We start from the raw sequence: 22,201 nt of genomic DNA on the forward strand, positions 1-22,201 counted from the left end.
CTGGTTACCTGACCTCACATCACATGACTTGACCCAGATGTTTCGGGTGGAGGCGCTCCTGTGATCTGGGTTCTATTGGGGGTGGGGTGTGTGTGTGTGTGTGTGTGTGTGTGTGTGTGTGTGTGTGTGTGTGTGTGTGTGTGTGTGTGTGTGTGTGCCTGTGGAGTTTGCACGTTCTCCCTGTGACCGCGTGGGTTTCCCCTGGGTGCTCCGGTTCCCTCCCACATCCTAATGACGTGTGGGGTCGGTGGGTAAATTTCCCCCTGTAAATTGCCCCCCGGTGTGTGGGCGGGGGGGTGGAATCTGGGGGGAGTTGATGGGGATGTGGGGAGAATAAAATGGGATCAGTGCAGTTGAGTGACCTGTGGATTTGGCGGACCTGTTTAGTATGTGCTGTCAGCAGTTTTAAGTGCCTGGGCGTTAACATCTCGGGCGACCTGTCCTGGGCCCAACACATAGATGCAACCACAAGGAAGGCGCGCCAGTGCCTTTACTTTCTTAGAAGGTTAAGGAGGTTCGGCTTGTCACCGAACACTCTAACAAACTTCTACAGATGTACTATTGGAAGCGTCCTGACTGGTTGCATCAGGGTCTGGGATGGCAATTTGAATGTGCAGGAACATAAGAAGCTGCAGAGAGTAGTGGACTCAGCCCAATACACCACGGGCACATCCCTCCCCACCATCGGGAGTATCTACAGGAGGCGCTGCCTCAAGAAGGCAATGTCCATCATCAAAGATCCCCACCATCCGGGGCCGTGTCACCTTCTCACAGCTCCCATCGGGCAGGAGGTACAGAAGCCTGAAGTCCCACACCACCAGGTTCAGGAACAGCGATTTTCCTTCAGCCATTCAGTTCTTGAACCAACCGGCACAACCCTGATCACTGCCTCAGTGGAGCAACACTGGGACTGCTTTGCACTACAATGGACATTTTTTTTTCTCTAATCGTGTCCTTTCTGTGTATATTTTCATATTTATATTTTTCTTGTGAATGTTGTGTATCTGATGCGCTGTGCCTGTGATGCTGCTGCAAGTAAGTTTTTCATTGCACCTGTGCACACATGGACTTGTGCATCTGACAATAAACTCGACTTTGACCTTGACTGTAATATCCACATCATATCAAATGCAAAGCTGATGAAAATCCTGCCTTAGCACCAACAAGACTAACACACCTTTTAAAACCACCCTGAAGACACAGTGTAAATAAAAAATGTCTCCTACAACCACCAAGGCTTCAACACTGCAAATTTAATTTGGTAATTACTGTGGGAAGCATCTTCAAGCTCCTTCTTACGTTGAAGACGTCGAATTAAATAAAAGTTATATTACGCGGTTGTTTGAGTCATTGGGAAACAGGATGTCTGAAGTGGAAGATAAATCAAGGTCTCACTGTTCTTCTCGGGGGTTAAAGTCTTCTGATGAGGCTCAATATTTATTGAAGGTCGATGGCTTTAGTTGACTCAATGAGGTGTCACACGGCCGCCTTACAGGGCAAGTCTCGATCAGGTGTCTCTGTCCCAATGTGCTCTCAGTCCAAGAGGAAGCTCCCAAGAGGAAGGGAAGGCAGCTGAACTGTTGGGTCCAGCCACAAGAGGTGGGGTCGTCCTGGTTGAACAGCCCGCCGTGATGAGACCGGTGTTTACCCAGGCGGGGAGGGGGTTTGGTGTCCTGCTGGCCCTCAGCGTGGTAGGGTTGGTGTGCTTGGCCGGACTTCTTGGGACTCCTTGTGGTTATGGCTGAGGGTCATTGGGTTGGGGCCAAGTCTCTTTCTGTTCCGCCCCGCCCCATCCCGACCCCAGAGGTCCCCTACTCCGAGGTGAGGATCTCGCACCTGGATCCGGGCAGACCAAGGGACTCACGCCGGGCGGTAAATCCTGTTTCTGATCCATGACCTCGAGGATGTCGTCCAGGATGGATGGTCCGAGGTCTAGCTGGAGGGAGAGGAGGGAGACGGCATGGGGGAGCAAGGTCTCCGTCCTGCCCGGGACCTTCTTGGTGGAGAAGTTCTCTCCCGAAGGGCCGTCCGCCGGGCTGGGGTCTGGGGAGGACCCTCTGTCCCTGCTCTCCCCCTCCTTGCTGTCCAGGTGGAGCCTGGGCGGTTTGGGGGGGGCCCGGGGACCCCCGATGGCAGGCAAGGAGATGGCGTTCTTCAGCAGGGGCGAGAGGGACTGCGGCTGTCCGCCCTCACGGAAGCTGGCTGTCTTGGAGGACAGACCCCGGGGGGAGATCTGACCCAACCGCCCAGGGAGCAGGTGAAGTTTCCCCTCGAGGAAGGAAAGGTCCCCGAACACGTCGTCCGCCCCCCGGCTCCCGATGTGGATGGTGTGCCTGAAGTCTCCCAGCGGCGGGCTGATCATCTCTGAGTTCAGGACGTCCGGTGGCTTCCTCTTCCCCTTCTGGCTGCCCCGCTTCAGGGAGACGGGAGCCTTGGTCGACATTCCCTTCTTGGAGTCCGCTGTCTGGAGGGGGGGGGGGGGGGGGGGGGAGTTGATCCGGTGTCTCTCCTCGGGGGGTGCAGTCGATGGTTTCACCCCAGGGTGGGGGGAGGGTCTAGTTCCCTGCTCTTGCCCTTCGCTCACGCCTGGAGTCTGCAGAGGCAAAAGGGGCAGATTTAATGGGGGGGGGGGTGGGGGTCCATCACCCAGGGGAGCAGGCCCTCGGCACCACTGAGGGAGCGCCCCCGCGCTGTGGGAGGGGGTGGTGGGGAGGGAGCGCAATATTGTCAGACACAGTCTTTGAGATGCTCCCTCCTCACCATCCCTCCTGCAGCGGCACTCCCCCCTCACTGCCCCTCCCACAGTGTGACCCTCCCTCCTCACCGCCCCTTTTTTTTAATAATAAACATTTATTCACTAAAAGCACTACAAAAGACAACCAGTGTCAATACACTACATCTAATACAGAAAAGAAGAAACTATGCAACGACATACTACGGTAGAGAATGCAAACTAATACTACCGAAACACACACGCGACTCTACACCCGTCAACGCGACACTTCAAATAAGAATCGTGTCCGTACCGTCCATGCCACACGCGATCCCGAGGGGCCCACTGAGCGCGGAACTCGGCTAGGGTGCCCGTGGAAACCGTGTGCTCCCTCTCTAGACGCACCCACGCGCGCATGTAAGCACGGAAGACGGGCAGGCAGGCCGACCTGCCGACCTGTGGTGGATGGCCAGCTTGGCCAGGCCCAGCAGGAGACCCACCAGGAGATCCGCCGCGCGCCCCTTCCCGCGCCGCACCGGGTGCCCGTAGACCAACAGCGCCGGGCTGAAGTGCAACCAGAACTTCCTCACCGCCCCTCCCACAGTGTGACCCTCCCTCCTCACCGCCCCTCCCAGTGTGACCCTCCCTCCTCACGGCCCCTCCCACAGTGTGACCCTCCCTCCTCACGGCCCTCCCAGTGCGACCGTCCCTCCTCACCGCCCTCCCAGTGCCGTCCCACCACCGCCCTCCCACAGTGCGACCCTCCCTCCTCACCGCCCCTCCCACAGTGCCCACTTTCTCAAGAGCTCGAGGCTCTTCCCACTGCCACAGTAACTAACCATGAACCAACACCTCTTACATTGGGACCTGGACATTTACCTCACTGCTTCGTGTGGGATCCACCTATTCTCCTGCATTGCAAATGTACCACTCCAAAACTTCCAAACTGATTTGGGACTTGCAGAGATCGGTGGGATGATTTATAAATGCAAATCAGTCTTTGTTCAACCACTCTCCTGGGCTGGACAGGAAGGGGAAGGACATTGTAAAGTGTACGGTCATTGTGGAGAGGTGTTTAAAGGTTTCAGATGCTCAATGTTACACGCACAGCTATGACACCACGTATGTCAGCTCTCTCTTGGATTGAGGCCACATAAGGGGAGCAGTGCCCAATCTAGCAAAGGGCAGTGCATGAGGGCTCCGACATTAATCTGACCCAGTGAATCTCACAGGCAGTTGCACAATGGAATGCATTCAGCATGAGTCAACATTTTGCAGAGAGTGTGTAAATGCACGCAGACTGTGTCCTGATCCAGCTGCAGAAGGGAGATCGATGTCACAGAGAGAGAGTGTCTCACTCTGAGGCCAGAGACCAGAGAGACCACGTCTGCTGCACCAACCGCACCCTGCCGTCCTCTGGGATGACCACCAGGTCTCCTGTTGCTCGTCTTCCTCCTGTTTTGTCTCACGGGGATGCAGTCACAGGAGGGAGCCCAGTGTACAGTGGTGATGGTGGGTGGGGGGAGACTGACCCTTAAATTAACCATCCCAAGGCACACACACACAGAGCGCTGGAGGTCGGGATTGAACCGGGGTCTCTGGGACTGTGTGGCAGCGGGTCTACCCACTGCGCCACTGTGCTGTCCGCTCCAAAGCTCCGGTATGGCCAGGACATCGGAATCTGCCCAACATCGGCGGTGTCCACACTTCTCACCGCCTCGGTAAAGCAGCCAACATAATCAAAAACCCCTCCCACCCCGAATATAGAAAGCATCCTATCTGGATGCATCATGGCTTGGGAATGCAACTGCTCTACCCGGGAATGCAAGAAACTGCAGAGGGTAGTGGGCACATCTCAGCACATCACAGAAACCAGCCTCCCCTCCATGGACTCTGTCTACACTTCTCGCTGCCTCAGTAAAGCAGCCAACGTAATCAAAGGCCCCACCCACCCCGGATGTTCTCCCTTCTCTCCCCTCCCATCGGGCAGAAGATACAGAAGCCTGAAAGCACGTACCACCAGGCTCAAGGACAGCTTCTATCCTGCTGTTATAAGACTATTGGATGGTCTCCTAGTATGATAAGATGGACTCCTGATCTCACAATCTACCTCGTCGTGGCCCTTGCACCTTATTGTCTGCCTGCACTGCACTTTCTCTGTAACTGTAACACTTTATTCTGCATTCTGCTATTGTTTTCCCTTGTGCTACCTCAATGCACTGATGTGATGAAATGATCTGTATGGATGGTATGCAAAACAAAGTTTTTCACTGTACCTCTGTACACGTAACAATAATAAACCAATTTACAATTTAAGATTGGGGTGGTGGGTGTCATAAAAACACAAGAAAGGAGCAGGAATAGTCTGCTCGCCTCCTCAATCCTGTCCGATATGATCTGCACCCCAGACTCACCTCTTCCTCTGCACCAGTTCCCCAGTTCTCCAACCCTTCACCTCCTCTTCGAATGCCCCCAGTGATCCAGACTCCACAACCCTCTGGGGCAGAGAACTGCAGACATTCACCACCTCTCCCCGTAAGAAGTTCCAACACACCTCAAGTTTTAAATGAGGACCCCCCCTAATCTGGTAACTCTGCCCTCTCCTTCGAGACTCTCCCACTGATGGGAACAGCCCCACTTCTGCCCTGTCCTGCCCCTCAGGAGCTGACAATAAGATCACCCCCGTTCTTTTCCGTTCCAGGAACAGTTAGCAGTGGGGGGGGGGGGTGGAGGAGGTGCAGGAAGAGGTAAGATCAGATTTCTTTATTAGTCACACGTACATCAAAACACACAGTGAAATGCGTCTTTTTGCGTAGAGTGTTCTGGGGGCAGCCCGCAAGTGTCGCCACGCTTCCGGTGCCAACATAGCACGCCCACAACTTCCTAACCCGTACGTCTTTGGAATGCGGGAGGAAACCGGAGCACCCGGAGGAAACCCACACAGACACACGGGGAGAACGTACAAACTCCTTACAGACAGCAGCGGGAATTGAACCCGGGTCGCTGGCGCTGTAATAGCGTCACGCTAACTGCTACACTACCGTGCCTGTCCAGGAGGAAGGGGACCGGGCGAGGAGACAGGAAACAGAGGGAGGGAGCTGGGTGCTCACGATATGGGAGAGAGGGAGTGGAGTCGGCAATCGAAACTTAATCAGAGAAATAACCCCAAGGGGGAAAAAGAAGTTTCACAAGTGAGAAACCAGTCTAGAAATTCCCGCGTCACTTTGACTGAGATGGTATCTGTCGAGTGCGATCTGACCTCACAAAATCAGGAACAGATGTGAACCACACCCTCCCCACAGCTCAAGGCCGTTGCTTGGAGCTAACAGACATCCGTTCAAAACGACCTGCTTTTCTGATATCGTCTCCTCACGTCAGGTTCACATACTTTGGAAGGAGAATCACTGATGTTGTAATTCAGGAACATAAGCGGGCGGTTTGGACATGATATCAGCCACAAACTAATGAGATGGGTTCCGTGTTCATCTCTGTTCTGTTGAGCAATTAACATTGAGCAGGAGAACCGTATCAGAGAACTCTCCCCCAGACTTTTCAACAGTGGCAGTGAGACAGGCACTAATACCTCACCTCAAAAAGGCAGCAGCCCTGACAGTGTGTGGCTCCCTCCGTGCGGCAGTGGGGGTGACTGCCAGGATCACTGCCTGTGAAAGGGGCATGAACCTCACTACGCCTTGGGATCAGAGCAGAGAGTGCCACCCTCCAACTGAGCAAAGCTGCAGAGGAAGTGTCACAACTTCGTTTCCAGTTTGAGGAGATTTGGTACGTCAAAGACTCTTGCAAATTTCTACAGATGTGCAGTGGAGAGCATTCTGACTGGCTGCATCACCACCTGGTATAGAGGCTCCAATGCACAGGATTGCAGACTCAGCCAGCTCCATCATGGGCACAACCCTCCCCGCCATCGAGGACATCTTCAAGAGCGGTGGCATCCATCACTGATGACCCTCACCACCCGGGACATGCCCTCTTCTCGTTACTACCATCAGGGAGGAGGCACAGGAGCCTGAAGACCCACACTCAGTGATTCAGGAAAAGCTTCTTCCCCTCCGCCATCAGATTTCTGAATGGTCCATGAACACTACCTCGTTATTCCTTTTTTTATGCACTATTTATCTTTGAAGTTATAGTAATTTTTTTGCACTGTACAGCTGTTGCAAAACAACAAATTTCATGACATATAAGTCAGCGATAATAACCTGATTCTGGTTCTGACCTGAAAGATCAACTATCCATTTCCCTCCGCAGAAGCTGCCTGACCCATTGAGTTCCTCTGGCAGTTTGGTTCTTGTGGATAAGATGGACTCTTGACCTCACAATCTACCTCATCATGGCCTTGCACCTTATTGTCTGTCTGCACTGCACTTTCTCTGTAATACGGTAGTGTAGCAGTTAGCGTAACACTATTACAGCGCCGGCGACCCAGGTTCAATTCCAGCCGCTGTCTGTAAGGAGTTTGTACGTTCTCCCCGTGTCCGTGTGGGTTTCCTCCGGGTGCTCCGGTTTCCTCCCACATTCCAAAGACGTACGGGTTAGGAAGTTGTGGGCATGCTACGTTGGCGCCGGAAGCGTGGCGACACTTGCAGGCTGCCCCCAGAACACTCTACAGAAAAGATGCATTTCACTGTGTGTTTCGATGTACGTGTGACTAATAAAGAAATCCCTTATCTGACTTTATTCTGCATTCTGTTATTGCTTTTCCCTTGTACTACCTCGACATACTGATGTGATGAAATGATCTGTATGGACAGCATGCAGAACAACGTTTTTCACTGTACCTCGGTACACGTGACAATAATAAACCAATTTAGCTCCAGATTCCAGCATCTGCTGTCTCGTGTCTCCAAATGGCAATCAGGATGGCTAAACAACACGCAAGAGCCTCCGAAAGACAACAACACCAAAACAGGCCCTTCGGCCCATCAATTCCGTGCCACAAGCACCCATTTTCTTCTCCTCCCATTCCCCCCAGATTCAACCCCTCACCCACACACCGGGAGCCAAATTAACCCACCGACCCCGCGTGTCGTTGGGATGTGGGAGGGAAACTCACGCAGTCACAGGGAGAAGGTGAAAACTCCACACAGACAGCGGCGGAGGCTGCAGGTGTGAGGCAGTGGCTCTACCAGCTGAGACCCAAGAGATTCTGCAGATGCTGGAAATCTGAAGCAATGCTGGAGGAACTCAGCAGGTCAGGCAGGTCATCCATGGAGGGAAGTAAAACAGTCCACGTTTAGGTCGAGACCCTTTATCAGGACTCTACTAGCTGTGTGCTTTATTTAGTCATCTACCGTGAACCTCCACTGGCCTCGCTGGCATTTCTCCTCCCCTCTCACATTCAGGCAAGACATGTCGTTGTACCAGAAGGTGACTGATATCTTCAGGCCTGTCACTGGTGTACAAACTATGCGTGGATGTAAACTAGCTTCTGTACCATCAGCCAGCTCCCTATCTGGGTAAAACAAAGCAGGAAAACTTGCTGGAGGTGCTCAGCAGGACAGACAGCATCCGTGGGGAGAGAGAACTTTTATCTTTTATCGATGCACCATAGAAAGCATCCTATCTGGATGTATCACGGCTTGGTATGGCAACTGCTCTGCCCAGGACTGCAAGAAACTGCAGAGAGCTGTGGATACAGCCCAGCACATCACGGACACCAGCCTCCCCTCCGTGGACTCTGTCTTTACCTCTCACTGTCTTGGTGAAACAGCCAGCATAATCAAAGACCCCACTCACCCGGGACATTCTCTCTCCTCTTCCATCGGATAGAAGATACAGGAGCCCAAGGGCACGTACCACCAGACTTAAGGACAGCTTCTACCCCACTGTGATAAGACCATTGAACAGTTCCCTTATACAATGAGATGGCTCTGACCTCACGATCTACCTTGTTGTGACTTCACTTTCACTTATTGCACTTCACTTTCTCTGTAGCTGTGACACTTTACTCTGTAACGTTATTGTTTTTATCTGTAACTACCTCAATACACTCTGTACTAATCCAATGTAACTGCAGCGTGCAATGAATTGACCTGTACGATCAGTATGCAAGACAAGTTTTTCACTTTGTACCTCGGTACAAGTGACAATATTAAACCAATACCAATACCAGCCTGTCAACTTTTTGGGTCAAATTCCTTCCGTTTGAACTGCAGGGAGAAAATGAACCTATCCGTGTGAACGTTCAGTCCATGGTCGAGATGCAGACAGTAAGTTCTACTCGTTGACCACATGGAGTCATACTGCACAGAAGCAGGCCCTTCAGCCCATTCTGACCCATCTGCACATCCCATTTCCCAGCAGTCGGTCTCTATACCTTGACGATTCAAGCACTTGTCCAGATCTTGTTAACTGTTGTGAAACAGTCCAGAGCTTGTTAACTGCTGTTAACACCACCACCCGAGGCAGTGCGTTCCAGACCCCAACCACCCTCGGGGATAAAATATTCCCTCAGATCTCCTTTACCCCTGTTACCCCTCACCTTAAACCACTGAACTCTGGTTTTAGATGTCTCCGTAACGGGTGAAGTATCTCACTATCCCACCCATCTGTGGCTCTGCTCCCTTCTATTCCAACACTTGGAGCATTGTGTACAGTTCTGGTCGCCCCGTTACAGAAGGGTGTGGGAGCTTGGAGAGCATGCAGAAGAGGTTCTCCAGGATGCTGCCTGGATTAGAGGGCATGAGCTATAAGGATAGGTTGGACAAACTTGGTTGTTTTCTCTGGAGCGGCAGAGGCTGAGGGGATATCTGATAGAGATTTATAACATTATGAGAGGCATAGACAGAGTAGACAGCCGGTATATCTTTATCCCCAGGGTCGAAATGTCTAATACTAGACGACAAGCATTTAAGCTAAGTTCAAAGGAGATGTGTGGGGCAAGTTTTTTTTACACAGAGAGCGGTGGGTGCCTGGAATGGGCTGCCAGGGGTGATGGTGGAGGCAGATACGATTGGGGTGTTAAGAGGCTGTTAGATAGACCATAAGACAGAATTAGGCCATTCAGCCCATCGAGTCTGCTCCACCATTCGATCATGGCTGATTTATTTTTCCCTCTCAACCCCATTCTCCTGCCTTCTCCCCGTGGCCTTTGAAGCCCTTACTAATCAAGAACCTACCAACCTCTGCTTTAGATACACCCAATGACTTGCCCTCCACAGCCATCAGTGGCAATGTATTCCACAGATTCACCACCCCTCTGGCTGAAGAAACTCCTCCTCATCTCAGTTCTAAAGGGACGTCCCTTTTATTCTGAGGTGGATTCCAACCCCCCCTCTGGATGGGAAAAATTTCTTCCTTGGATCCCCTCCAAACCTTGCTTTGCACCTTAAACCTCTGCCTTCTGAGGCTGTGCCCTTGGATCCTGGACTCTCCCACTGAGGGAAACGTCCTCTCCATGTTCGCTCTATCCAGGCCTTTCAATATTTGGTAGATTTCAATGAGATCCCCCCTCATCCTTCTAAACCCTGGCGAGTACAGGCCCTGAGCCATCAAACACTCCTCAGAGATTAACCTTTTCACCTCGGGATCATTTTCGTAAACCTCCTCTGGACCCTCTCCAACGCCAGAGATATGTGGCCCAAACTGAGATAGGCAGATGAATGGAGGGCAATGAATCATGTGCAGGCAGAAAGGAGTGAGTTTAATTTGGCATCGTGCTCAGCACAGACACGGTGGGCCGAAGGGCCTGTTCCTGTGCCGTACTGTTCTACGTTCTGCGCACAGTATCAACCTCCAACGAGCACCGGCCACAATTACCCCTGTTGGAGAAATGATCAGACTTCCAACCCAGCACCAAAGCCTTTCTGTATTCATTTATTTAAGCACGAGGTGTAGGTGTCACTGGCAGTGCCAGCATTTCCTGACCGCCCCACTGAACTGGCCACACGTTAACCTGTGATGCTCACTGTGAGCTGTTTCACCTTATTCTGTGGCAAATGCATGTTAGGCTGCGACAGTCACACATTAGCCCGTGACAGTTAGTTACGTGACACGGGGTAGAGAGGGTGGTGAGGAAGGTGTTTGGCACGCTGGCCTTTAATCGGTCAGGAGTTGGGACGTCCCGTTACAGCTGTACAAGACATTGATGAGACCGCACCTGGAGTACTGTGTGCAGCTCTGGTTGCCCAGCTATAGGAAGGGTATCATTAAGCTGGAGAGGGGGCAGAAAAAAATTCACCAGGATGTTGCCGGGACTGGAGGGCTGGAGTTATAAGGAGAGGCTGGACAGGCTGGGACTGTTCTCCCTGGAGTTTAGGAGGTGAATTTATCGAGGTTTACAAAACCCTGAAGGGCACAGATAAGGTGGACGGTTACAGTCTTTTCTCCAGGGTAGGGGAGCCTAAAACTAGAGGGCACAGGTTTAAGGCGAGAGGGGAGAGATTTAAAGGGGACCTGAGGGGCAACGTTCTCACACAGAGGGTGGTGGGTGTGTGGAACGAGCTGCCAGAGGAAGTGGTAGAGGCGGGGACAGTTACAACATTTAAAAGACATTTGGACAGGTTCATGGGTAGGGAAGGTTCAGAGGGGCGTGGGCCAAATGGAACCAGCTCAAGCAGACGACTTGGTCAGCATGGGCGAGTTGGACCGAAGGGCCTGTCTCCGTGTTGTGTGACTCTTTGACTCTGTGCTCGGGACGTGACATTTGTGTGTTTTTGCCTGTTACAGTTTGAGGCTCGTCAGCCGGGACAGCCTGTTGTACGTCTGCCTGTCAGGAAAAAAAACCTGCAGATGATGGAGATCTGAACAGGTCAGTGGGTGTCTCCAGAGAGAGAAGCGGAGTTGGTATCATTGACCTGTCATCGCACAGTTGATTTCAGTGACCGGAAACTCCATCTATTTGCCTCTCCACAGATGCTGCCTGACCTGGTGAATGTTTCTCAACATTTTCTGTTTTTATTCCACACTGACCTGCGATATTTTCACACTGTTAGTTACACATTAGACTATGACTAGTTAGTCCTGTGACACTCAGTTACACATTATCCTCCGGGAAAGCGAGAAAGGCAAACACCCAGTTACAAAGTTCACATAATCATTCCTCAGACTATTTTTCTTCTTTATCCAACATCACCACAAACTTGTACGTACCAGCACTGCATCCGCTGACACGGGGTACAAATCTTTAACTCCTTCTCTGTCCCACAGTAGTAACAATGCATAGCGTGTTGATTGACAAACTGAAGGGCAGCCCCAGGGAGCGATCGGTGTGTTTGCACAGCTTGGAGACAAATATGTGGTCGCTTGTTATTGATGAACCAAGCCCAGCTTGTAGCCCACGACTCAATCGGGCGGCCTGCCAAAGAATAAAGTTTTAAAGTTCTGAAGACAGCGCTGACGAGCTCCTGCTGTAGTCTGCTGATCCAGGGAGACGTGTACGAATCTCCGAGACCCAAAACTGAAAGCTGACAGCGGTGTTCAGCTGACTTCTCTGTACCCACTCCCTGCAGCCTGCCTGTAGATACTGCAAGCACTTCCTCTTAACCTCCGGGGACCAATCCTGTACCACAGACTGATCAGATAAAAACACGGTCTGTCAGGTCTAACAGCCTGAAGCAATCTAAAACCAGTGGCAACCATCAGGAGGGTAGTAAAAGGGAAATTAACCCTTGCTGTACCTGTCCTGGGAGAGTTTGGGGAGGGAAACAATGCAAAGTATTTAATAAAAAACAGCTGCCTGGATTAAAGGGCATGTGCTATAAGGAGAGGCCGGACAAACTTGGATTGTTTTCTCTGGAGCGGTGGAGGCTGAGGGGAGACCTGACAGAGGTTTATTGAGTTACGAGAGGCATAGATAGAGTAGACAGCCGGTATCTCTTCTCCCCAGGGTCAAAATGTCTAATACTTGAGGGCATACATTTAAGGTGGTGGGGAGGGGGGAAAGTTCAAAGGAGATGTGTGGGGCAACTTTTTTTAAACACAGACCGGTGGGTACCTGGAATGTGCTGCCGGGGTGGGGGTGGAGGCAGATATGATAGAGGGGTTTTAAGAGGTGCTTAGATAGGGTCATGGATGTGCAGAGAATGGAGAGATGTGGACATTGTGCAGGCAGAAGGGATTAGGTGTCATTAGCTTGATTTGCCCAGCACAACATGGTGGGTTGAATGGCCTGTTCCTTTGCTGTACTGTTCTGTGCTCTGAAACAGAAAATGCTTGAAATACTCAGCAAGTCAGGTAGCATCTGTGGAGAGGTAATCATTTCAAGTGTGGGACCCTGTGTCAGAACTGGGGATGAGAGATGAATAGAGGTGCATAAAATCACAAGGGGCATAGATAGGGTGAATGCACACAGTCTTCTTCCCAGGGAAAGGGAAAAAGGGCCTCAACTTAATGGCACATCGAGAATGAAGCAGTCAACACTGCTCCTTCAACAGTGCAGCACTCCCACAGGACTGACTCTTGAGATAAGGTGGAGGAATTGAGGGTTAATTCTCCACCCCAACAATCACAATTCTCTGGTGTTTGTTGTTTTCTTCACTGGATATCCAGTCTCACTACAAACTGCCACTTTGATCTGGCCCCTCTCAGTTTTATGTACCCTCCTGAACTCAGGTGAGAACAAGTCAGTCTCGCTCAACCTATTCTCGTCAGGCAGGACGCTCGGTCCTCATCAACCTGGTGAATTTACTGATTCCAGGACATCGTGTGCTCCCTAAGACCCTAGACCAGGCGCGATCCCATCAAGGCCACGTCCGCATTTCGCAAGAACACTCGGTCCCTCAAGCCTACCCTGCCATTCAACCCCTCTTCTGTGCCGGTTCCCCGTAACCCTCAATCCCTTGATCTTTCAAATATTTATCCAGCTCCACCTGAAATATATCCAATGATCCGGTCTCCACCGCCTCTGGGGGCAAAGGATTCCAGAGATTCACGCCCCGCCTCTGAGAGAAGACATTTCTAGCACCAATGTTTTAAATGACCGCCCCCTTACTGAGTAACTACGTCCCATCGTTTGAGACTCTTCCACCAGTAGAAACATCTCAACGCCTACCCTCGTCCAGCTCCCTTCTGATCTTCTACGTTTGAATAAGGTCACTCTTCATTCGGTGAAGGAATGCAGAGCCAAACTGTCTTGTCTCTCTTGATAGGACAACATCCTCATCCCTGGAATGAGCCTGGTGAATCTGCTTTCGACTGCCTCTGATACCAATATATCCCTTTTTTCAGGTAAGGAGACCAAAACTGTGCACAGTATTTCCAGTGTGGATTTACTAACACTCCATACAACTGTAACAAAACCTCCCTATTCTTAAACTCCCACCCCTTCACAACCAGGTGCCAGCGAGCAGGGAGAGGAACACTGTGGGAGTTTAATTCAGATACAGTAAGTGCGAAGTGTTGCATTTTTGGAAAGTCAGATCAAGGTAGGACTTTCACTGTGAATGGCAGAGCCCTGGGGAGTGAGTAGAACAGAGTTGAAGTGTATGGTTCCCTGAAAGCGGAGTCACACGTAGACAGGGTGGTGAAGGAGGCGTTTGGCACACTGGCTTTCATCAGTCAGGGCAATGAGTATAGAAGTTGGGAGGTCATGGTGCAGTTGTACAGGACGTTGGTGAGACCGTACTTGGAGCATTGTGTTGAGTTTTGGTCGCCCTGCTATAGGAAAGATGATACTAAGTTGGAAAGAGTGCAGAGGAGATTTACGAGGATGTTGCCAGGACCTGAGGGCCTGAGTTATTAGGGAGAGGTTGGCCAGGCTGGGACTTCCTTGAAGCATAGGGAACTGAGAGGTGATCTTATAGAGGTGTATAAAATCGTGAGGGGAATCGATAGGGCAAATGCACTCAGTCTTTTTCTCAGGGTTGGGGAATCAAGAACTAGAGGACATGGGTTTAAGGTGAGAGGGGAGAGATTTGATAGGAACTATTTTGACACAAAGGGTGGTCCGTATATAGAACGAGCTGCCAGAGGAAGTGGTTGAGGCAGCTACAATTGAAAGACATTTGGACAGGTCCACGGAGAGGAAAGGTTTAGAGGGATACGGGCCAAACACTGACAAATGGGACTGGCTTAGATGGGCATCTCGGTCAGCATGGACCAGTTGGGCCGAAGGGCCTGTTCCCTTGCTGTGTGACTCTACTTGTGACATAGGACGGGCTTCGTACTGGGGTCTGGTCAAGGGCAGTAAGTGAACATTCACTGGAACTAGACAGGCCCTCGGGTTTTTCTGACTGCTCGCTGTTGCTTCTGGCAAACACGGGGTTAAAGGGTTTGCGCTGAGCCTTAATCCCTTTAACCCACTGTCTCGGTTCACGCAGGGGAGGGCGTGACCTGCCCTTTTCCTGTACAACCCTTCCACCTTGTGGGTGACGTGTACTGCTCATTCCAACGGCCAGTTCCTGAACACCCTGACGGAACTTACAGGAGCTCCAGTTAAATAAACTTGGGCCTGGAATCTTCAGGGGGAGTGTGGACAGAACTGCATCGCTGCTGGATGCTTTATTCACCGAGGTTTTACGAAGTCAACTGCTGCTCAGTTGGTCTCTCTCTCTCTCTCTCTCTCTCTCTCTCTCTCTCTCTCTCTCTCTCTCTCTGGTCCGAGTCTCAAATGCAAGACTCACTCTTGTGAGAGTCCAGCTTGTGGAGAAAGTTTCGAAGTGAGTGAGACTAATTGGAAAACTCTTTCAAAGACCTAGCATGTCTGAGACGGACCAAATGGTCTCCTATACTGTACCTAGAACATAGTACAGCACTGGACAGGCCATTCGACCCACAATGTTGTGCCAATCTTGATGCCAGTTTATACTAAATGTCCCCCTCCTGTGTATCATCCACATTCCTCCATTCCCTTCATATTCATGTGTCCATCTAAAAGCTTCAAACTCCACCAAACTGTCTGCTTCCACTACTCCTACCCCTGCTGACCCACTGTAGGCACCTATCCCTCTCTGTGTAAAAAACTTGCCCCTCACGTCACCTTTAAAATCCCCCCCTCTAAACTTAAAAGCATGTCCTTTGGTGTTTGACATTTCTACAGATTCTGTTTACTCTATCTCTGCCTCTCAGAATTTTAAAAACCTCTAGCAGGTCTCCCCTCAGCCTCCGACACTCTCAGGAGAACAACCCAAGTTTGTCCAACCGTTCCTGAAAGCTCATGCCCTCTAATCCAGGCAACATCCTGGTGACTTTCTTCTGCACCCTCTCCAAAGCCCCCACACCCTTCCTTGTAACGGGGCGACCAGAACTGCACCCAAGTGCGGTTCTGACTAAAGTTTAATACAGCTGCAGCATGACTTCCTTACTCTTATACTCAGCACCCCTACCAATGAAGGCATGCGTGCCGTACGCCTTCTTTACCACCTTAGCCACTTGCGTAGCCCCTCTCAGTGAATATGGACCTGGTCTCGAGATCCCTCTGTACCTCAATGCTATTTAGGGGCCTACCATTGACTGTTACACTTTCTCCTCTCATTTGACCTAACAAAGTGCAACACCTCACACTGTATGAGGAAGGACTGTGCAGATGAAGGGTGGCGCAGTGAATAGGGACGCTGCCTCACAACCCTAACGACGTGGGTTCAATCCAACTGCTCTGCCCAGAACTGCAAGAAACTGCAGAGAGTTGTGGACACAGTCCAGTGCGTCACAGAAACCAGCCTCCCCTCCATGGACTCTGTCTTTACCTCTTGCTACCTTGGCGAAGCAGCCAACATAATCAAAGACCCCACCCACCCGGGACATTCTCTCTTCTCTCCTCTTCCATCAGGCAGAAGATACAGGAAGCCTGAGGGCACGTCCCACCAGGCTTAAGGACCGCTTCTACCCCACTGTGATAAGACTATTGAACAGTTCCCTTATACGATGAGATGGACTCTGACCTCACGATCTACCTTGTTGTGACCTTGCACCTTATTGCACTGCACTTTCTCTGTAGCTGTGACACTTTTACTCTGCACTGTTATTGTTTTTACCTACACTACCTCAATGCACTCTGTACTGACTCAATGTAACTGCACTGTGTAATGAATGACCTGTACGATCGGTTTGCAAGACAAGTTTTTTCACTGTACCTCGGTACAAGTGACAATAATAAACCAATACCTCCGGCGGGGTGGGGGGGGGGGGGGGCGGGGTGTGTGTGTGTGTGTGTGTGTGTGTGTGTGTGTGTGTGTGTGTGTGTGTGTAGCCGCTGGACACCCAGGTTCAATCCTGACCTCCAATGCTGCCCGCGCGGAGTTTGCACGTTCTCCCCATGACCGTGTGGGCTTCCTCACAGATGTGGCGGTAGGTTAATTGGCGGCTGCAGACTGCCCCTTTAATGAAGAGATGTGGTGAGAGAAATTGGGGGGGGGGTGGGGGGAAGGAAATTAATGGGCATGTTTGGGAGAGAACAAGTAGGGGTGCAGGGAAATAAGGGGGGGGAGAACAGGACACGAGGTAGTTCTGCTGGGAGCCGCAATAGCCTTGATGGGCTGAATGGCCTCCTTTGGTGTTTTGCAAGATTAGAATTCACATGGCCTCTGAATTTGCGGTCATTTTGTTTAGCCAGGTTATTTTTACAGCATTATTAATCTTTTTATAAAAAGAACACATTTGACAATTGAGAACATTTTAGAAGCTGCTGATATTTAGCAGCTTGAGTTTGTGCTCTGGACGTACTGTATCTACAATGAATATTATCTCATTATGATATGCTCCTAAGAAGGAATGTCTGGAATCGCTGGACAAAGTTTTGTACTTTAGCTACATTACTACAGACCAGCGAGTTGCTAGGATTGTGCTCTGTACTGATGAAGGTCAAACAAACTGCAGATGCTGCAAACCTGAAATAAAAACGGAAAATGCTGGAAACACTGGGCAGGTCAGGCAGCGTCTGTGGAGAGAGAAAGAGATTTCGTTTCAAGCCAACAATCACAACCCTATCATTGTCCCTCCACCCTCAACAGGCCTCCCCACAGCCTCCAGAAAAACAACTGTGCTCTCCCTGAGCCCTGACAGCACACTCCCGGCCTCAGACCCCACTCTCCCCCAGCTGAAGGGTCGTGACCCGAAACATCGACCCTCCACAGATGCTGCCTGACCTGCTGAGTTCCTCCAGCAGTTTGTAGATAGCAGGGAACTTTTCCCCACAAGAGAGGTATCTAAAACTAGTGGGTGTAGGTTTAGGGTAAAGGGGTAAGAGGTTCAGAAGGGATTTGAGGAGGAATCTCTTCACCCAGAGGGTGGCTGGAATGAGGAACTGAGGGGGCGATGGAGGCAGAGACTCTCACAGCACTGATGAGGCAGCACTTAAATCACCACGGTATAGAAGGCTGCAGACCAAGTGCGATTGGTGTAGATGGATACTTGATTGACAGCACGGACAAGGTGGGCCGAAGGGCCTGTTTCTGTGCCGTGCAACTCTATACGGCTGAGAGTTAGGCCATTCGGCCCAGCCGATAATGTTAGCACTCACGTTTCCCTCTTTCCCTCAGTCAGAGTGACCTTCTGGTTCGTTCTCCTCCCAGCCTTCCCCTCCCGTGCACCTACACACCATTCGCCGGAGCCGCTCTCTGTACGATCAGATCCCATGTTCTTCCTCGCTTTTGGGTCAGGAGGTTTGTTCCCCCCGATTTCTTGGTGACCGATGGGCCAAAACCAAAATGCCAGACATCTGAAATAAAGCAGGAAGTTCTGGAGGCAGAATCTCAAGGTCATGCAGCACAGAAACAGGCCCTTCAGCCCATAGAGACCTGCTGATGCATCAACTAACTTTTTACACACATTTAACACTAATTCCATTTCATTCTCCCCACATTCCTGTCAACTCCCACCCCCCCCCCCCCCCCCCCCCCCCAAGATTCTACCCCTCAGTGGAGCAATTTACAGCAGGCAATTAATCTACTGAGCGGCCACATCGTAGGGACTGCAGCAGGAACTGGAGCACCCGGGAAACTCACGGGGTCACAGGGAGCACGTGCAGACTCCGCACAGACAGACAGCGCCGGAGGTCGGGATTGAACCCAGGTCTCTGGAGCTGGGACGGCAGCAGCTCTCCCCGCTGCGTCAATGTGCTGCCGTTGATTCTGCCCTCCCAGAAGACACCAATGCCAACTCAAAAGCAGAGAGGGAGTAAAGCTTCGTCTTTGCAGTAACAAGAAATGGGCAGCACCTATTTTGACCTACAAGTCAGGAGTCCTTAAAGGGTGAGCAAGTTCCTGGGTGTCAACACCTTGGAGGATCTATCCTGGGCCCAGCACATTGATGCAAGGCTCTACCTCGTTAGGAGTTTGAGGAGGTTCGGTACGTCACCAAAGACTCTTGCAAATTTCTACAGATGTACAGTGGAGAGCATTCCGACTGGTTGCATCACCACCTGGTACAGAGGCTCCAATGCACAGGATCGCAAGAGGACGCAGATGTTGTAGACTCAGCCAGCTCCATCACGGGCACAACCCTCCCCACCATCGAGGACATTCTTCAAGAGGCGGTGCCTCAAGGCGGCGGCATCCATCATGAAGGAGCCTCACCATCCGGGACATGCCCTCTTCTCGTTACAAACCACTGGGGAGGAGGTACAGGAGCCTGAAGACCCACACCAGCAATTTGGACTATGTCCTCCCGCACGAGCTTCTCACAAGGCTCGACAGGGCAGATCCAGATTCGTTGACTCCTCTGGCTGTGGGATCAGTTGCTCAGGACTGAGATGGGAAGAAATTTCTTCCCCCCAGAGGGTGGTTGACATTTGGGATTCTCCACCCAAGAGGCTTAGAGTGCTTCCAAGGAAGATTCTGGTTTTGGAATGTTAAGGTAATTAATGGATATGGGGTTAGTGCAGGAAAATGGGACTGGGGTCAAACATCACGTTTGAGGGGTGGAGTAGGCCCGAGGGGCTAATTGGGCCTCCTTATTTTATGTTGGGTTTCTTGTCTCAAGTGGGGCGGGAAAACAGAAGTGCAAGCAAATCCCAAACATCCTTGTCGGGAGAAATGAGCTAATGTAGATTGCTGTGCCGTAATTAAATGCTGAACAAGGATTCTCCTAACTCAATGCCAAAATTAATAAACGCCCAACTTAAACATATCACTCCATTCCCTGCACATCCATGTGCCTACCTAAGAGCCCCTTAAACCCCTCTATCGTATCTGCCTCCACCCCCACCCCTGGCAGCACGTTCCAGGCACCCACCCCTGTCTGAAGTAGCAGTAAGTACAGTGACTGCGCTCTTGATGTGAAACGAACCATGTGTCTTAAGGACAGATGTGTTTTTCCATGTATTGAGTTGGGGTGAGGCAGGGTGGGGGGGTAGGGAGGGGGTTGGTGGGGGAGAGATGACCAGACACAGCTGCCGGAACTTCCTGACGAGAAAAACCAAACATCAAAACGTTTCTCAAGGAGTTTGAAGAGTTCAACAGGATGTGAAGGGAAATCTCCTCTCCTCCCACCCAAGCACCCAGGGAGGTCTGGAGACAACAATCGGAACAGAGAGCTGGAGGTTTGAAGAATGGGTGGTTAGGGAACTGCTAGCATCAGGGAACCTTTGAGACAAACCAGAGCTAACTTTGTCTGTACAGTCCTGTCTCATTCAGTGTCGACGTCAAGCTATCACTGATCATATCAAGAAAAATGCCACCCAGAACAACAGCTTACAAACCTGACACAAAACTTTTAACTGTTTCTCTTTCTACAGACGCTGCCTGACCTGCTGAGTGTTTCTAGCATTTTCTGTTTTTATTCCAGATTTCTGGCATCTGCAGACTTTAGATTTTCATATCACGTTCCCATAACAGAGTACGCTGTCTCAAGGTTCGTGAGCCACACACAAGGTGCTGGGGGAACTCCGCAACTCAGGCAGCATCTAGGGTGTGAAATGGACAGTTGACGTTTTGGGTGGGAGGGGCGGCAAAGAGGGAGCGGTGCGGGAGGGGTGGTGAGGATGGAGCGCTGTGCCGCAGGAGGGGCGGCCAGGAGGGAGCGCCATGCTGCGGGAGGGGCAATGAGGAGGGAGCAATGCACTGTGGGAGGGGCTGTGAGGAGGGGATGCCATGCCGCGGGAGGGGCGGTGAGGAGGGAGCGCGGCACTGCGGGAGGGGTGGTGAGGAGGGAGCAACGCACTGTGGGAAGGAGGGTAGCAAATCAATACTGGAATGTAATAAAGGACTAAATTAATTGTATCTACCAGGAGTATACATTCTCACTTTAAGACCAACCTTGCACCAGCTTCACAGCAGTTAATAAAACTTCCTCCACTTCTCCAGCTTTTAGTTGTACGCAGCAGATCTTGCCAATTCTCCCACTCTCCCTGGGGTTTTTTAATATACAAGTGAATTGGGTTTGGACACATCCATCCACACAGCCTGCCTGAGTCCCGTCTCCCTGCACAGAGCGACCCACGGATGCCCAAAATCTCTCATAAATTCACTGTCCTTGCTTTCATCGGGAGGTCCAGAGCTCACTCAGGTCTTGCTGTGAGCTGCAAGCTCCAGTAAAGCAACTTTGAAACTCTCTACTTACACCAGCCCTTGAACACACACACACACACACACACACACACACACACACACACACACACACACACACACACACACACACACACACACACACACACACACACACTACCTGATGTACAATGGGCCGTGGATGACCTTTTTGTCTTGGAATCGCTACTCCAATGCTGCCACCTCAGCAATTTGCCTTGGCTGGGAAGAGGACGTTTATCCTTTGCAAAGATCCTTGGCACATATCCACCGTCAACTTCTTGAGAATGGGACTCCCAAGGCAGATGCTTTCAGCTGTATTGTTCCCAACGCAGCCTGATATCAACACACTTAACTCATTCACAACCCTGACAGAACCAGCACACACACCCTGCAACTGCAGGACAGCACGTAATCTCAATTATGTCATCCTCAATCTGTTCTACAGCACTGTGCAGACTCACCAGAAGAGGCCTTTTGTCTTCTGTCTGTTTTTGATGCATTGAAGCCGACAGATGGTCTAACTGAACCCCTCCTCCTCCTCCTCTTCACCTCAACTGCCGAGTCCCAGGGCTTGGTTGCCAAAGCAGTGCAGGCCCCTGCCCGTGACCTCTGATCTGCTCTTCAGTCGTTAAGGTTATTCTCCACACCCGACCTCCTCCCCAGACTCTAACCTCCCAAACCCCACTGAAGGTCGCCTCCAGTTAACACCACCGGTAGGTTTGAGGTGGGGGAAGCAGAGTTGTGTGTCAAAACGGCCCCCAGTGCCCGTCTGCATCTCAGGTGGGGCACAGGGCAGAGGTTTCCCTGGCAGACCATCTCCAAGACAGTGACGTGTTTGCACAGGGTCTGCGGAGGAAGCTGTTTCCTTCAGTGGATGGCTCAACGACACCCATTTAAAAAGTTGGACAGGGGACACAAGGGGGATATAAGCAAAGACTAATAGGCAGAGTAGTGACGATCTGGATGTAGGAGTGGTGCAGAAACACCTTCAAAGGGAACTGATGGTCTGTATGGATGGCATGCAAGACATTTTCACTGTATCTCGGTACATGTGACAATAATAATCCAATTT

The 22,201-nt window shown here is 51.2% G+C and overlaps 1 protein-coding gene across 9 annotated transcripts; it reads right to left on the reverse strand.

The window, feature by feature from the left end:
* Window positions 1-1,232: 1,232 nt before the first annotated feature.
* On the reverse strand, window positions 1,233-21,329 carry LOC127587029 (cdc42 effector protein 2-like). Of its 9 annotated transcripts, none has more exons than XM_052045169.1 (4): window positions 21,269-21,302; window positions 18,204-18,323; window positions 11,822-12,026; window positions 1,233-2,593 (listed from the first exon to the last, which is right to left on the reverse strand). In XM_052045169.1, exon 4 carries the CDS (start codon window positions 2,441-2,443, stop codon window positions 1,736-1,738), a length of 708 nt encoding a protein of 235 aa, XP_051901129.1. In that variant the 5' UTR covers window positions 2,444-2,593; window positions 11,822-12,026; window positions 18,204-18,323; window positions 21,269-21,302; the 3' UTR covers window positions 1,233-1,735. The 9 variants fall into 9 exon arrangements, with proteins under 9 accessions (XP_051901129.1, XP_051901124.1, XP_051901128.1 ...); XM_052045164.1 differs by having other exon boundaries at window positions 18,126-18,323; XM_052045168.1 differs by lacking the exons at window positions 18,204-18,323; window positions 21,269-21,302 and adding exons at window positions 17,494-17,543; window positions 20,860-21,191.
* Between the last annotated feature and the right edge of the window lie 872 nt (window positions 21,330-22,201).

The sequence above is a fragment of the Pristis pectinata genome, chromosome 38, assembly GCF_009764475.1.
Source record: "Pristis pectinata isolate sPriPec2 chromosome 38, sPriPec2.1.pri, whole genome shotgun sequence".
Taxonomy (NCBI): domain Eukaryota; kingdom Metazoa; phylum Chordata; class Chondrichthyes; order Rhinopristiformes; family Pristidae; genus Pristis; species Pristis pectinata.

Coding starts and splice junctions, on each gene's coding strand:
- LOC127587029 (XM_052045166.1), bottom strand. CDS start 2,443: ATGTCGACCAAGGCTCCCGTCTCCCTGAAGCGGGGCAGCCAGAAGGGG.